Source organism: Falco biarmicus, chromosome Z, assembly GCF_023638135.1.
Source record: "Falco biarmicus isolate bFalBia1 chromosome Z, bFalBia1.pri, whole genome shotgun sequence".
Lineage (NCBI taxonomy): Eukaryota > Metazoa > Chordata > Aves > Falconiformes > Falconidae > Falco > Falco biarmicus.
The window spans coordinates 80,971,954-80,987,814 of record NC_079311.1 but is presented as its reverse complement, the minus strand read 5'-3'; the positions used below and the strand labels follow the sequence as shown (position 1 = coordinate 80,987,814).

The window sequence follows — 15,861 nt, the reverse complement described above, 5'->3', positions numbered from 1 at the left end:
CACTGAAGGATTTGATATGCTCTAAAGCCAAGAACAAAACAAGGAAAATGGAAGGGTGATTAGGACTTCCCAGTAACAGTGACAACTAGCTCTGAATCAGCTCAGCTGAAACTTTCCGTGCCCCTAAACAAGGGCCTTCTCTCCCCAAAGAACCAAGCTTCACTGGGGTGTGAAAGGAGGACAATTCAAAAAGACTTCAGATGCTTTTTGATACAATATATTTGGTAAGTTTGTGGTCATGGAACCACAAGGAACATACAATTACATCAACTCCAGTCCTGTTAGAAAGAACAGCACTGAAAATATTATGTAATTATTTTATTGCTAAACCTCATTGCTTAACTTTACACATGATGTTGATCTTCCCCTGTTTCTAATAGGCCATGTAATAAGTGATGAGTAGAATTGGCCAAATAATTTTTTATAAATTCTTATAAACACACAGATTCTTCCATTAAAATGTTGGCATTATTAATTAAATTGTCCTTAAAAAGTGGTATATCTTGTCACATTGTTAGATCCTGTTGGCAGCACTAATACTCAATTATGCTTTGTAGTAATTACTAAAAAGAACAAATATGTACAGAAATAGTGAATACAACATTTCTGAGAACATGCACTGGTTCAGCCTTCAAAAAAATTCTGACTAGTGGTCAGGCTGACAAGTTATTTAAATTATACAATATTAAAACACTTCTAGGTATCAGCTTCACAGATTTTTATTTTTTTGTTCATCTTCATGATCATCAGTCTTCTCTCAGTGGTTACTGTTATCTTCAACAAGACTTTACCGATGTGACAAATGGTGTAAAACCCTAGATTAGGAAAAATGAAGACTTCAAGAACAGTGTATACGTTACTATATATGTTTAAGACAAAAGGATAATGATTTCTCATAGTTTAACAGTTTGAATGGTAATATAGACAGTTTACATCTCTAACTGTCCCACTTAATTGGTTGTAGAGATTATAAAATACATCAAAATGTTTTTTAAAAAAGAAAATACTTTTTGCAACTGAAATTTTAAATGTGTCTTCTCAAATACAGGTGCTCAAACACACAGCTACTATTAAATTATTACAAAATGGGTATTTAACACAGGATATGAAACTGCAAAACTTAACGTCATAAAATAGCAGATCAATACTGAAAGTCACTATTTTTTTCAATTCAAAAATCCTTTAAAATGTTTTACTTTTACATTATAGAACTATACTCCACAGTTTTGTTGAAACATATGTCCTACATAATAAACTCATTTTCCATTCTGCCTTTTCTCAAACTTATTTCTTTAGTTATTTATAACTGTTTAGTAGGATTCTGCTGATTCCATTAATGAAATCTGTTTTACAGCAATTATTTTCTCACTGTAGTGAAAACCACAATATTTTGTCCCGCATTACATACTACTCCAAGTCTGATTATTTTAAAGTCTATGTGTAGGAATAATTAATCTATTGAGTAGTAGTAATTAATCTATTGATACAAATGAAATACAAATGCTTACTTACAGAGTATGTCTCTGCAACTATCCACTAGCTATTTCTCTGCTCCATGAACTACCATGTTTTTAATTAGTCACTACTGTCTTATTCTTAATAAACTTTTCAGATCACATGACAGCTTTTAGCTAATTGATCATTCCTTTTCTGCACTTTCTGAAAACATTGAAAAGCCAGAAAAAACAATGGTCACTTACTTCTGAATAGAATTAGTAAGAGGGATTATTTCACTGTCACACAGTTTTAATTCAGCCTCTGCTGTTTCAGAAAGCTTAAAAACACACAAAAAAATTGTTAATGGAGGGAAGGAAGAATAGCTGAATATGCCAGAAAACAGGAATCTTTTATAGCACATTCCACTGGAAAGGATTGCCAACAACTTTATAGCATCATAAAGGAAATAAGCTTGGGAGAAATCTCAGGAGGTGGGCTCCTGCTCAAAGCAGGGGAAGCTACGAGGTTACAGCAGGTTGCTCAGGGCTTTTATCCAGTCACATCTCGAAAATCTGCAAGGTCATAGACTGCACAACCTCTCTCTAACAACTTGCTCCACTGCTTGGCTATCTGCAGGGTGAAAAAGTTTCTCCCAATATCCAGTGTGAACCTCCTGTTTCAATTCATCCCCATTCCTCATCCTTCTACTGTGCCCCACTATGAAGACCTGGCTCCATTTTCTTGATACCTTCCTCAAAGGTGCAGGAAGACGCCAATTAGATCCCCCCAAACTTCCTCTCCGCCAGCCTGAACAAGGCCAGCTCCCTCAGCCCCCCACCCCAGACAAGTGTTGTAGCCCCCAACCATCTAGGTACCCCTCTACCAGCTTCCTGACATCACTCCTAAGAGAGGGGCCTAAACCTGGATGCAGCGTTAGAGATGTGGTTTAGGAAGTGCTGGGGGATACAGAGGGACAGACAAGCATTTCTCTTGATGTGTTGCCTGTGCTCCTTCCTGTCCATATAGCCCGGGCCCTGCTGTTCCTCTTCGCTGCCAGGGCACATAGATGGCTCATATTCAGCTTGTACCTACCAAGACCCATTTCATTTCATGAAAATGCCTATTTTATGGGCATTTTCAACAGAACAGTTAGGCAGTGCCCAGCCTGCATTACTGCCATGGTTTCTTTCTTCCCAGGTATGAGTTCTTGCATTTGCCCCTGTGGAATTTTGTAAGGTTCCTGTTGGCCCATTCCCCGAGCCTGCCTGATCCAGGTATATATGGAGCAATTTCATTCACTACCAAGCCTAGGACACAGGGTTTAAGAACCGTATGCAAGCAACACTCCGAAAAAGGTAAACAGTGAGGGTAAAAGTCTATGAAATAATTTTGAAGCAAAAGTGCCACAAAAATACCAACTCACTGATGCCAAAGGAGACAAGGATTTTGATGCATTGCCCCTGAAATAATTGACGGGGATACTACCAGAAGGTAACTTTTTCCAAGCACAGCTGTTCCTAGAGCAGCGGAGAGCAAGCCTGCTCTCTCCGGGCAGGACTGCCTGAGATGTCGCCATCTCCTGGTGCTGCTTTCTGCAGCAGGGCCCAGGCCACTGGAGTTACCGCCCCGCCAGGCAGTGCCCCAAAAAAAGCAGCCGCCGCAGCGAGTGGGAGCGCTGAGCCTCCAGCAAGGCCGAGGGGATGCAGGGCACTGCAGTCACGAACATATTCTGATGCAAACTGGATTGAATCTGCTGCCAGTATTCTATGAAGACTGGAAACCAAAGTCTATAAAAGAACTAACAGTTTTTCCCAGAAATTTACACAACCATTGTGACAAGATATGACATAAGAAAACTGACTACTCACTTTCTCAGACTCTTTCTTTTGTTCAGCAGTTTCAATCCGGCTTAAACTTCCCTGAATTGCTTGAAGTTTAAACAACATTAGCTTCAAAGCTTCAAGGGGCCTGTGATGATGATCTCCAGAAAAAGTATTTTCCTAAACCAAAATGCAAAGAGTTTGTTGATCTTGCAGTGCACATAAAATAATAAAGTGTTTCCTTCTACCTGTTCTTCAAAGGTCTATTTATGAATTGTATATGTATGAAGTCTATTTATAAATTGTACATGTATGATGCTACACTGGTCGTCTTAATTTATGCCACAGTACAGTCAGTGAAGTCCCTGTAAATACACAAATGGTTAGGAAGGCCTGAAGCAACACAGAACGGCTTCAGCCCAGGCTTGTGTGAAATAATTCAAGAATATTGACTGTCAGTCCCTGTAATGCTATGACAGCAGTACTGGAACATGTTTCAACATTTCATGACTGACAGAGCAAGTAAGCTTCCTTAATGATAAGCATAGATTTATGCATAAGATTAGCATCTATATGGTATCTGCTCATTCTATAATCAAAAAAGCAAATTAACTCAAGGTGACAAAAATTTGTGGGTAATTTAGAGATGCTTGTGTCCAGAAACGTCTGATGATCTAGCAAAACCAAGAGAACGGGAAGCATGAAGAATGAAATACAGTGAAGTACCATGCATCAGACAGAATAATTTGAATTACTCATGCACAACCTTGGGCTCTGTATCAATGAACTCCTTCGGGAAACAGAAGGATGTACCACAGTGGAAGAACTTAAAGGGTGCTGCTCTGTTTACTAACAAGATAGGAAAACAGAATCTTAGAGCAGTTAAGATTCAAGGACAACAGGGCAGAAAGTAAATATACCAGCACATAAATGAATAGTATGCCTTTTAACTAGAATACTGGGTTCCGTGCTCATGTCCCTAGCTGAGAAAAGGATAAAGGGTTCATATAACCAAAATTAAAGACTGAACAATATTAAGACTGCCAGGAAGGTGTTTAATATGTAAGAATGGGAATAAAATTATGAATAATCAGAAGAGTAAATACAATCCACAATCCAATTCCAGTGCAAGAGCATAAATAAGAAGAAATATATTATTTAACTTACCTCTTGAACTTGACTCATACCTAACAGTACATCAGCCAGGCTATGAAATTAGTAGTATTAATACATCAATAACAAAAGGAATGTCTTCTTTTACTCAAGGCAGGGAAATTATTATTTAAACAAAACATGAAGTGTACAAGCCAACCTATTACTAAACAAAGCATTTTATAGTTAGATTCTTTCTTAATCATAATTGTGACCAAAGGTTAGATTATAGGATTTAACTACTATGAACTCATCATGCTCAAGTATGACTAAACTATTTCAGTTAGACTTTCTACTTCATACATTATAGAAGAAGAAAAACCAGTTTACAGGTACTCCCCCTTCTAATATTTACCAGTCTTATATTTTGGGCATTCAGAAATACATACTCACTTTTACTGACCTTACTTTTGTCATGTAAACAGTCTTTCAAGAATTTGTGTATGATATCTGCCTTGGGGAATGGTAGAGCATCCTCCACATCCTCACAGCACACAGGCACTGATGGTTTGCTAAACCAACATTAAACATGCAATGGAGAATAACAACAGGCTTATAAACTAAAATAATTGGTTTAGGATACAGTCATTATGATGAAACCAGATATACTGCATAACTGCAACACCAAAGGGGCACTGAGTAGTCTTGTCAGCACTTTGGTGTATGTCAGAGAGACTTGTAAATATTTGTTCCAGCTTTGCCAGTATAATCAAAACATGGGTAGCCATAAATATCAACAAAAAATGCAAGGTAAGGACTTCTTAGCTATGATTTATTACACATGGGTGTTCTTCTTACACTTGGTACTCCTCCACTAACACTCTGGTGGCTAGCAGGAGGTTAGATTATATATCTCTCTGAACAGGAGCATGAGTAGTACCACTTCTGTTACCACATGCAGGAATGCTACATTTTGACACTCTTGCCTGTTAAATATTGCCAAAATTAACCAATAGTTCAAAATCTTCTGAGGTAAAGGGAAGCCAAGAGACAACACCCAGAACCACATATACCTAAGTCGCTTCTTCAAAACCATAGGAAATACTAGTATATTTTTAGCACTTTTGATCCTGTGAAATAACCTCTCAGCTCTTGGGATAACCAGAATTTCACTCCCAAGACCCCTCCAAAACTTCCCAAGCCCCCACTGCTTTTTTTAAACAAGGGACTTCCCACTATTAACTTGTTTTTCATAAATTATTAATCATAAACTAGTAAATATGTCAATTTAAGTTCCATGAAATAATTTTTCTCTTGAAACAAGTATTTCTTACATATCATCAATATACAAAGATGTTACTAAAAGGCAACAATAAGTAATATTGATAGCACTCCTTGCAAGTCAGTGAAAAAGGGAAAGCAGTACCCCAATCCCCTGACCTTGAAATATCAAACATTTAGCACTAGCAAGAAATCTAATAGTCAATCTTTTATGTGCATGCCACAGCACAGTTACTTATAATCTATATACAAAAGCAATTAAATACATTATGCATTTTCACAAACAAATTAGTCCAAAATCTTTATTGACTTACAAAGCACCTGGAACATTTTCCCATGTCATCTCTGCTCCTAGTATATCTGTTGTAGGATTACCATCATTTTTCAGATTATCTGACAAATCTTCAGTTGAACCCTCCAGACCTCTGTTGACCTTCAAGGTAAGTAGATCAAGCTGGTCCTCTAAAAAAAAAACAAACACCAGGACACAATGTGTCCAACCCTCTTCAAGGGCATTATTTCCCTATTTTAATTTGATGTGATACTCAAAGGAAATTACTACAAATCAGTTAGCAGTAAAAATATTTTACAGAGAGTACAGCATCAATACAACTCCTTTGGTTATCTTGGACTGGCACATAAATCCTCAGTACCAAATGGGACCTGCAAGGTTCTAGCCAGTACATATTTAAAGTAGTCAAACGTTTTTGGTTTTGTTTTTTTTTTTTTTTTTCTAACTTACGCAAACTAAGTATCATATGCAGTATTCAAGATTAATGTTTTTCATGTGCTTTCATACTATAGAAAATATAATCAATATTAATTCGCAATACAATGTTAAATATTGCTTATTAATACTGTAAGTCCTCAGGTTAGTTTTCTTACTATTTTTGTACAGGTTTTTCTAAGAGCTGATTTTACAGGCACTTGGGAGAGAAACCACGCAACATATACATGCAAATCACATACACATACACAATCACATATGGGTCGAACATTTAAAAATAGGTTGAGACAAGCACTCAAAGTGACAGACACATTCTCACATTTTTTTATACCTAGCCTATTCATGATCAGTAAAATTTTCTGTGTGAAGAAAAAAAAGATACAACCCTGGATGTAAAGTTCATCATGCATACACATTAGGAAGGTATTTGCATATCTGACATTTTGTTGCTTTGAATTCACAACATAAACAACATTTTAACTTAGTTTTTATATATAACCTCTTGGAAAATGGGGAGACCAGTATTTATGCTTTGCATAACAAAAAAATTATTTTTCTTTTTAAATGAATGAACTTGGAAATGAAGGTAATTAACACTTTGAAATGTTAATCTTTCATATCAAAGCAAGTCTTGCTGATATTTCATAATACAAAGATGGTGCTTCACCACAGGACAGCCTTCTGGCTTCAGAAGAGCGATGGTCTGCTGCAAATAGTAGCTACATGAGAAAGGAAAGTCTCCACATAAACTGAAGGCACTAGATAACCTAAATATATGGGTTACAAAGACCTCCTGCTGACTGCATAAAGTAGAGAAAAAGATTGCACAATAAATGGTATTTTTTACCAATGTGACAGGTTCATTTACACTATGTTTAGGAATCTCTTTCCCCCAGGGTTACAATTCATGTAATGTAATGCTTGAAATTCTATTAAAAGTATTTATGGAATTAATGTCATTATCTTGCATTAAGATACTAAATATGCCACAGCAACAAATACTTTGCTGTAAAAGTAATGCTTAAATATTGATTTATATATGAAAACTAAACAGTATAAAAGCTGTTTAACTTGGTCAGCTACTAGTAAGTGCTTCAAGGGATTTGTCAGAGATGGAAGTGAATAAATCTAGTGTACAGTGCAGTCAGACCAACATAGCTAGTGTTGATTTAAAAAAAAAAGTACAAGTCTTTATATGCGTACCCTCAAAATTAAAACATAAATATGAAATATAGTTACCTCTAAATGGCTTTTTAGTATGTCTTGAAAATGAGTTATCAGATGGGAAGCATGCATCTGGACTGTCATAGTTGCAACTTCCTTCTATTTTGTTATCACTTCTCAGATCCAGGCAAGCATTTTGTTCAAAAAAATTAGAACAGTCTTTATCTACAGAGTGTCTTTTTCTCAGTATCTCAAAAGCTTGTGGAGAGGAAGCTTTTCCTTGTATATTAGAACTTTGACCATCGCTTTCTTTGGTTGATCCAGAAAAAAGGCTGTAACTCTTAAGCCAGACTGGGTAATGAAAATTGGCAACACTACTTATCTCAGATACACTTAAGTCAGACTTCTGACTGGTAAGCCACCTTGGATAATTCTTAGAAGTGTTAGATTTCTCTGCAAAAGACAAGAGTTTCAAACTTCCTTTAGAGGAGACAGAACTGCACCTATCCGGTGCAGACACATTGTGTTTCTTTTTGCTGAAGTCTTTTTGTGGATTCTGGTGAGCAACAGCTTTCTCATTCTCCTGGAGACTGAAACCACTTGCAGTATCAAGTAACGAGGTTTGACAAGGGCAGAAAGATGTTTTAAGGGACCATCTGTTCCACTCACTACTTTGATGCTCTGATTTAAGAAGATTGTGTTGGACAAAGGGCAGTGATCCATCTGCTGGAAATGCTAACAGATCATCTGTCGCAAGACTAATGGAGTCTGGGTCACACTCACTCTGCCTTCTAGAGGGTGAGGCAAGAAAACCCAATCCCACATGCCGATTAAAATCATCCAATTCTGAAAAACAAAGATATTTTACATGACTTGCTATACTTCAAGCTTACGAGGACACATTTGTAAGATCTAACATGAAGTAATAGTTAAAAGATGAAATATATTCTTTACCATGGGGTACTGAATTACAGTTCTTACAAGAACAGTTCCATTTCTAATCAGGATCTTGATAGGAACCTTACCTATCAAAAGTTACCCCTCCTTTCATAGTACATTTACAGCTTTGAATATTTTCTTTAACTTTTTGAGAAACAAGCAGTCAACATTATACAGTCCATTTTTAGTTTCACATTCAGAACTATGTATTTTGCAGATACATCCTTAGTATTTCAGACCTAGTAGCGATGCTTCCTCCACACAGTAATGTCAGGGATGGCCTTTCCCATACTGAAACTGAGCATATTTACTAGAGAAAAAAGGTGGCTAAAAGCAGCAGCTTGCAAGGCAAGTAGCCAGATAATGGCCCTACAGATGCATTTTGTGATTCTACAGAAATTTACATGCCTGACAGTTTTTCAGGGAAGAGTTATAGTATTAAATCCCTTTTTTTAACAGAAGCTATGAAGCTCTTTGATTCACAAAAAATAGGTTTGCCTCAACTAGTACCTGGAAGTGAGGGGTTTTTTTCCTCACTTCCACTGTAATATACAGATTTCAGTTACTGATATTAAAGACTACTGTAAGATACAAAACATACAGCTAATAAAAAACCATACAAAATAGACTAGGTAATACATGAACGGAGCTAATAAGACTTCTGCAAAGAACAGGGAAATTTCAGCGTAAAATGTGAGGAGATGACACGTTTCACAGAACAGTTTCTCATTTTTAGTGATAATCAGAATCCTTATTTTTGTTTGGGAGATCAGTTAAACATAACTAGAAGGTGGTTTGTACTGAAAAAATATAATCCAAAAGCTAAACACTGCTAAAAAACTGCAGTCTTGATAAAAGAAAGAAAAGTGTGAAACTAGAGGAAGGTTATAGGTAAAAAAAAAAAAAAAAAAAAGTCCTGAATAATACAATATGCTACCATAGCTATCCATGCCAATGCAACCCAAGAAAGCATCCTTTTTCAGGTATGAAGTGTGCCTGTACTTAGGACTTTGTTATTTTAGATGTAACAGCCAAAGCATTTCCATTATAAATTAGCTCAAGCACAGTTATCTACTCTAAAGTGCTGTTAGTCTGCTAAACTACAGAAATTGCTGCTAAGTCATGTTGCAGATTTTCTACTTGAATATTTTTGTTGTAGGAACCTCAGGAGGTCAGTGTTTACTGGTTTTATATATGCCTTTTTCTTGTTCTGAGTTTCCCTTTTTGAAGGATTTAGAGAGTGAAGAAAAGCTGCTGATCAACCTAAGTTGGTAACAGAAAGGGTATTTAAAATCCTTATTAAATGCATCTTTTTGGCAGTTCTAAATTGCTGTTAAATTAGAAGTTCAATACTAAATTTTATTCATTGCACATTCAGGAAACTGTTTTTTTCATTTAGGAAAGAAGATTAGAATGCTTCATTATTTTAAGCAGTGCAAGCAAAAATAATCAATTTTGTAATTTTTTTCCAAAGCTTGATTATTTTCAAAATTGGTGAATATGTATATATTGTAATAAACTGATTCTTATGCTTTAGTTTATTGCTCCTTAAAGCTTGTACTCAAAACATCAGTTTTGGAAGAATGGGTTTAAAATTTATAATAATTATAATTTGTAAAAGTTATGCAGTAGCATAAATTTTGTAACTAACAATATTGATACACTGTTTTTTCTTTTTGAGTTCTTTAGGACTGTTATGTTAGCATCAATCTTAATTACTTGAACTGCATATATTATATAATAGTAAAATGTATTTTTTAAAGTTTCAAGTGGCTTTCCTCAAGCAAAATGCATTGCTACTTAGAAATAATCAAAGACTAGCTTTATCTCAGGTGAATACTCTTGTGCCCTTTTTGTTCAGAACACATGCTTATAAAAATGTGTCTTAATTATATCAGTTTATGTATTTTATATTAGGCAGCTCCTCTGTCTTAAACTTACTCTGAATTAACCTTCTACTGTTGAACAACAATGACTTTTGCTTCACCTATTTTATTCATATTGAATGTATTAACAGATAAAGGTGCAAAAACATTCTTCCCTTGAGGAAAATGCATCCATATTCAAACAACTTAAATATTTTTTGAAAAATGCTTTAAATGTAACATTGTATTGGAAATCTTTCGTTTCAGATTTTTGTCAAGAAGTTGCAAATTAACACTAATTGCTTCAATACTGTCCTTTTCATGAGGATAAATGCATAAAATTTTCTATATAGGGTCTAAAGAGTAACTTTTTATCTTAGATAAAGGTTAAGCTCTACAGTGAAACGACTGCTGTAAATTGCAAAACATCCTGCAGTTATTTCTGATAGATGCTGATGTAATTTGCATGCATATTTGTGATATATTACATAAGTATTTCCAGTAACCTCATCTTGAGTAAATAAAGCTTTATCAGTAGCTGTGTATTTCACTCACCTATGTATTCTCCAGAATGACTTGCATCCATCAGTCTACTAAGTATTTTTCTCCAATATAATTTTTTTTAGTCTGCCATTGACTCTTGCTCTTTGTACTTAATGGTTGGAGTGAGCTAGTTTTAGATAATTAGTTTAAATGGGAAACTCTGAGGTGAATACTCTTGTTGCTTGCCTTGTAGAGTATATTCTGCTAAAATAATGATACGTACTTGAATGTATTTATGTGAGGGAAGTTAAAATGGCTCTACAGTAGATGAATCCCTGTGTGGTATTACAGTATACTTAAGTAAGCCAAATCCATATCTCAAATAATTCGGTGCTCATAGTATCACTTTTCTGTAAGCTGATTCTACTGTGCTACTTTTGCCTTAGGTATCTAATTCCTTACTTTGGGTGAGCAACAAAACTGAGAAGGCCAGGGTGATTTTTTTGTGAGGATGGTGATTAGAAAATAAAGGATGGGTATAAGCAGGTTTACATGGCTGTTGAAATCTCCATTGTAATACTATCTTTTTTTCATGGGAAGAGATAGGTAGTTATTTATGTCTTACTTACTAATACTAAACACTTCTAAAATTTTTAATTGGATGCTATATATAGAATAGTTTAAAATGAAAGATGACTGATCTTTCTGCTGGCAACTTAGGTTGATATGAGTTTTACTTGGAAGCTTTAAAACTGATGTTTCTGTATCTGCCACAATGTTTGAATGTTTCCTTCAAACATATCCTCCTGCAATGTCTCAAACTGTACTAAATTGAGCGATACTTCTTGAAGTCTGCCTATTTACTAACAGAACTTCATTTTAAATAGAATATGGTTTTAATTTTTGATAAGCTGCTGAATTTTAAAGAGGTTTTTGGGGCCACCAAGTATTTTGGATCATGCAGAGAATATATATTGTACTGTAGTAATTTTTTATTTACATTTGTATGATGTGATATAATAGATGTGAATGTTAATCACTGCTTAACTATGTTAATAAAGTTGTTTAAATATAGATGTTGCGTTTCAATTTTTAATGAAAGTGAAAATTTCATGTTCAGTTTGTTTTGTCTGACTCAGTAGGGCACTCTTCTGGTTCACACATGTAAGTTCTGGAGTCTCTTGAATAAGGAGGATTTTCATTTTATCTGAACAAAAATGATCTTTGGATAAGTTAAGGTCAATTCAGTTTAGATGTTTTATGCTGCTTGGGGGCAGATAAATGTAGACATAGGAGGTTTACCTGAACTGAAATGAATGTTTGTTGGGTGATACTGATAACTGCTCTACTACTGAGAAATGTTACATTGACTGTATTTTTGTTTGAAACAGCTGATGCTAAGTCTGATGAAATTGGGGGAGGGATCATTCTCATTACTTGTATTTATCAGTAATCTGAATAAAAATAGGAGTAAAATAAATTAAAATTATTCAAGACCTTGAACCAAACCTTGCAGCGGTCTTAGTCTAATTTTATCTAGCTTTTATGGGGTGATAATACAAACTGCTTAAAGATCTGTTCTTCAACTTCTATAACTTCCTGATACAGGAAATATGAAACTAACAGTAGTAGCTCTCTGGAAAAAATCCACCCATGTTAATTTGAATGTTTTATGTTCACTTCCAACTTCCAATACTTAACAGTTGGTCAATAACATATAGACTATCTAGACCAGGGGTCCTCAAACTTTTTAACCAGGGGGCCGGCGCGCAGATGAAGTGGCAGGCAGTCATTTGCGGCTGCTTGGTTTCCCCCCCCCAACCCCCGGCGGGGGGGTTCTGTAAATACCGGGGGCCAGATTGAGGACCCTGGGGGGCTGTATCCGACCCGCGGGCCGTAGTTTGAGGACCCCTGGTCTAGACAATTACATGTGTCTAGCACAGGTAGCTGCTGTATTGTAATGATTAAATTCAATAAAATATGATGTCATAACTATTAAGTAAATTCATAATAATTTATAATAGAAAGTAATTGCTGCATTCTTGGCTGAAAGTCTGCTTGACTAAGGACTTAAATTTCTGCCTCTGGAAAGTGAAGACCATGGAATAGCTGTTGACAGCACTGTAGGTGTGTAGAGACCAAATTGATTAGACAATAGATCAATTCCTGTTGGCTATAAGACATGAGTACACCAGTAACTGGGGGGGTAGTTTTGTTTTTGTCTTTCAAATAGCCCTTCCCACTCCCATTCTGTTGTGGGGTACTTGTGATAGAGCATGCTGCTGTCAGTGGGAGACAAACAAAACTGACTCTATTGACTCAGTCTGATCTTAAGCTATGGCTTCTAATTTTGAGTCTGAGGTTAATTACTACTTGTATATACAAACAAGATGAGTAGAGTAACTACTAACATCTTAAGCGAAATAAATGTTATGACTAAGTTTGCACTGTTGCAATCTGACCACAAAGGATTGTCCTTTCAACGTGTTATGCTATTACTTTTTCTTGCAAAACTTTGTGGGTGGCTTTTTATCTCATTTAAAGATATACTTGAATGAAAAATAAAGTATGTCAATAGGAATATTGTAAGCACATCATAGTTTCTTATGTATGTTAAATACCTAAAGAAAAGATGGTAGCTTTTGTTATCTCAGAATGACTCAATGAAACATACTGATTATATAAAATATTAATGTGAAATGCACTTCTTTCAGAGGCATTTGCCCTTGTTTTGCGTAAAATGAGCAATATATACCATTAAAACCTCCCAAAAACCACCCAAATATTAATCTGATTAATGACAGGCTTAAAATGAAGCATTTTCCTAATAATTAGTCTAAGGAAAACATGCAATTATGCTACATATTTATTAATGCATATATGGTATAAGTGATGGCATATAAGGAATTACTTTTGAATCATACATTTTTTCAGGGTTTTTTATGACACTTCTTTTTTTGTCAGACTTAATTAAGTCTTTATTCAAGCTAACTAATAGTAACAAAAGCCAATTCAAACCCATAAATGTTACCCAGCTGTGTGAGACTTCAGGCCCAAAAGTACATCTCATAAAAATCTATGGATAAGAGGCAAATATTGCTCTAAGACAGAGCCCCATTTAAGGGAACTCCCTCAAATAATTAGATTCTGATGTTACTTACTCTGGAAACTGATTCCCTGCCCCCCAAGATTCAGGTTTAAGCTATGATTTACACTGTCTTTAGTATATATGCACACACAGAAAACACAACTTGTATCCCATACTCTGTAATTTGTTACTGCATGTATGAGCACGGTCATGAAGTCTTACCAATCCACCAAGCACTTACAAAAAAGCATTATACAGAGAATGACAAATATTGCTAGTTATAACGAAGCACCATTTACTGTACCACCATAAAGACTTGCATGCAGTTGTGCAGGGACTATTCCTTCAACAAAACACACCTGGTGCAAGATGAGAAGTTGCAATACCATGGGCAGTGAAAACAAAAGAACAGAATGGCAAACACCAAAACTTATGAAACAACATATTTACAGAGACATACCATGTTTTCCTTTGGTACGATGCTTTGAAAACTTAACTTGTTTGGGAGTGTTTTGACATATGCAGATTTTTCCAGTGCTTATTTCTGAAGATGTGAGACTTAAATCAAAATCTTCAATATACGCCTCCAAAGCCTCAGAAGCAGAGCTGTAAAGCTTGCCCTTGTAGTGGATCAAGGTGTTTGAGTACGGAGTATTGCTGTCAGTGCTATAGCTTGTTAAAAGCGAAGATACTGTTGAATCAGGAGAGCAGACGCAGCTTTCTTTTATTGAGCTTGTCATGGCTTTTATCCAGGTTTCTGCTAGAATCTTTACTCATTTTTTTTATGAATCTAAATGGAAAAAGAAACGGAAGTGCAAGTGATCGTCTGCACTAAAATGTCATCTCACAAACCGTAATGTACTAAGGATTTTTTAACTTTTGTTCTGTAATTCTTATTTTCCTGAAAATTACTGTTTAGCTATTCAAATTGCTGTTTTTCAAATAAATTTGTCATACATACATACATACCACCGCTGGAATCCTCAGCAAACGTGTTCACAGACAAAAAGACAAGTAGCTTAGCATAAAACCCCTAAACAACTCCATGTCACAAGAGCAGGAAGGCATCACCCTTGCTGGTATCTGTATACAAGCGGAACAGGTACATACAGCAAAAAATTTTACGAGCCCTGTGGGAGCACTTACAATTGTCTTGTCTATACAATTTATAGTCAACTGAATCCAAGATGCCTTTGTAACCCCACAATCTGTAAATTGAAGAGCTGGAAGCACAGACTGGTTCCAAATGCAGTAATCGGGATGGCCAAGATCACTGAAAGAAACCTAACGGTTCACTTCACCCCTGTAGGTAAAATACCATTTGAAAAACTTGTTAAGGTGTTAAAGAAACAGGTGCTGTAACAAGGAATAACGATTAATAACTTTGTTATATCCAGTACCGCACACATACAAGGATCATCATGCAATGGCAGCATAAAGATTTATATGAAAAAGGCACAGTGAGGGTTAACTCTTCCAGGCCGAGCGGTGTTCCCCGGGAAGCCGAGCTGGGCACCGGCCCAGGGGCTGGGCGACCGGCCTAGGGGCCTCCCGGGCCCCATTCTCACACAGCACCTAGCGGGCCCGCACGGGCAAGGCCCGGCCGCGGCAGGCACCCCCCAACCCCCTTCCCCTCAGAAGGGCCGCCTAAAGAAGCACGGCCACTTCGCTACGCCAAAAGAGTACACCAACCAAACCCGCCAGCCCTACCCCGGACACCCCCCACCCACACCAGCCACCCCTACAAGCTTCCCCGCGCAGCGTTTTTGAAGAGACCGCGTCCCTGTACAAAATGGCGACGCGCAGGCGCAGTGGCGGCCGGCGCGGCGCGAGCGGGACTACAGCTCCCGGCATGCCCCCGCGGCAGGAAGGCGTGGAAGGCGGGCGGGGACGGTCGGTGCCCGCTCCGCGCCCGCTCCGTGCCTCTGAGGTGAGTGTGAGCCGCTGCCGTGTCCTCTCCCTCCA

General features: G+C 36.8%; 1 protein-coding gene across 4 annotated transcripts; it reads right to left on the bottom strand.

Annotated features, from left to right (window-relative positions):
- Positions 1 to 201: 201 nt before the first annotated feature.
- On the bottom strand, positions 202 to 15,707 carry CZH18orf54 (chromosome Z C18orf54 homolog). Of its 4 annotated transcripts, none has more exons than XM_056325071.1 (9): positions 15,642 to 15,707; positions 15,043 to 15,199; positions 14,357 to 14,686; positions 7,597 to 8,367; positions 5,945 to 6,092; positions 4,813 to 4,921; positions 3,306 to 3,437; positions 1,701 to 1,774; positions 202 to 836 (listed from the first exon to the last, which is right to left on the bottom strand). In XM_056325071.1, the coding sequence occupies exons 3-9, from the start codon at positions 14,634 to 14,636 to the stop codon at positions 821 to 823; spliced, it is 1,530 nt and encodes a 509-aa protein (XP_056181046.1). In that variant the 5' UTR covers positions 14,637 to 14,686; positions 15,043 to 15,199; positions 15,642 to 15,707; the 3' UTR covers positions 202 to 820. The 4 variants fall into 4 exon arrangements, with proteins under 4 accessions (XP_056181046.1, XP_056181043.1, XP_056181045.1 ...); XM_056325068.1 differs by having other exon boundaries at positions 202 to 815; positions 15,642 to 15,706; XM_056325070.1 differs by having other exon boundaries at positions 202 to 815; positions 15,627 to 15,704.
- Positions 15,708 to 15,861: the final 154 nt, after the last annotated feature.

Excerpts from the sequence above, each read along its gene's own strand:
- CZH18orf54 (XM_056325068.1), bottom strand. The coding sequence starts at position 14,636 with ATGACAAGCTCAATAAAAGAAAGCTGCGTCTGCTCTCCTGATTCAACA. Across the intron at positions 6,093-7,596 it reads TACTAAAAAGCCATTTAGAG|AGGACCAGCTTGATCTACTT; the intron begins GTAACTATATTT and ends TTTTTTTTTTAG. Across the intron at positions 1,775-3,305 it reads AAAAGAAAGAGTCTGAGAAA|CTTTCTGAAACAGCAGAGGC; the intron begins GTGAGTAGTCAG and ends TGTGTTTTTAAG.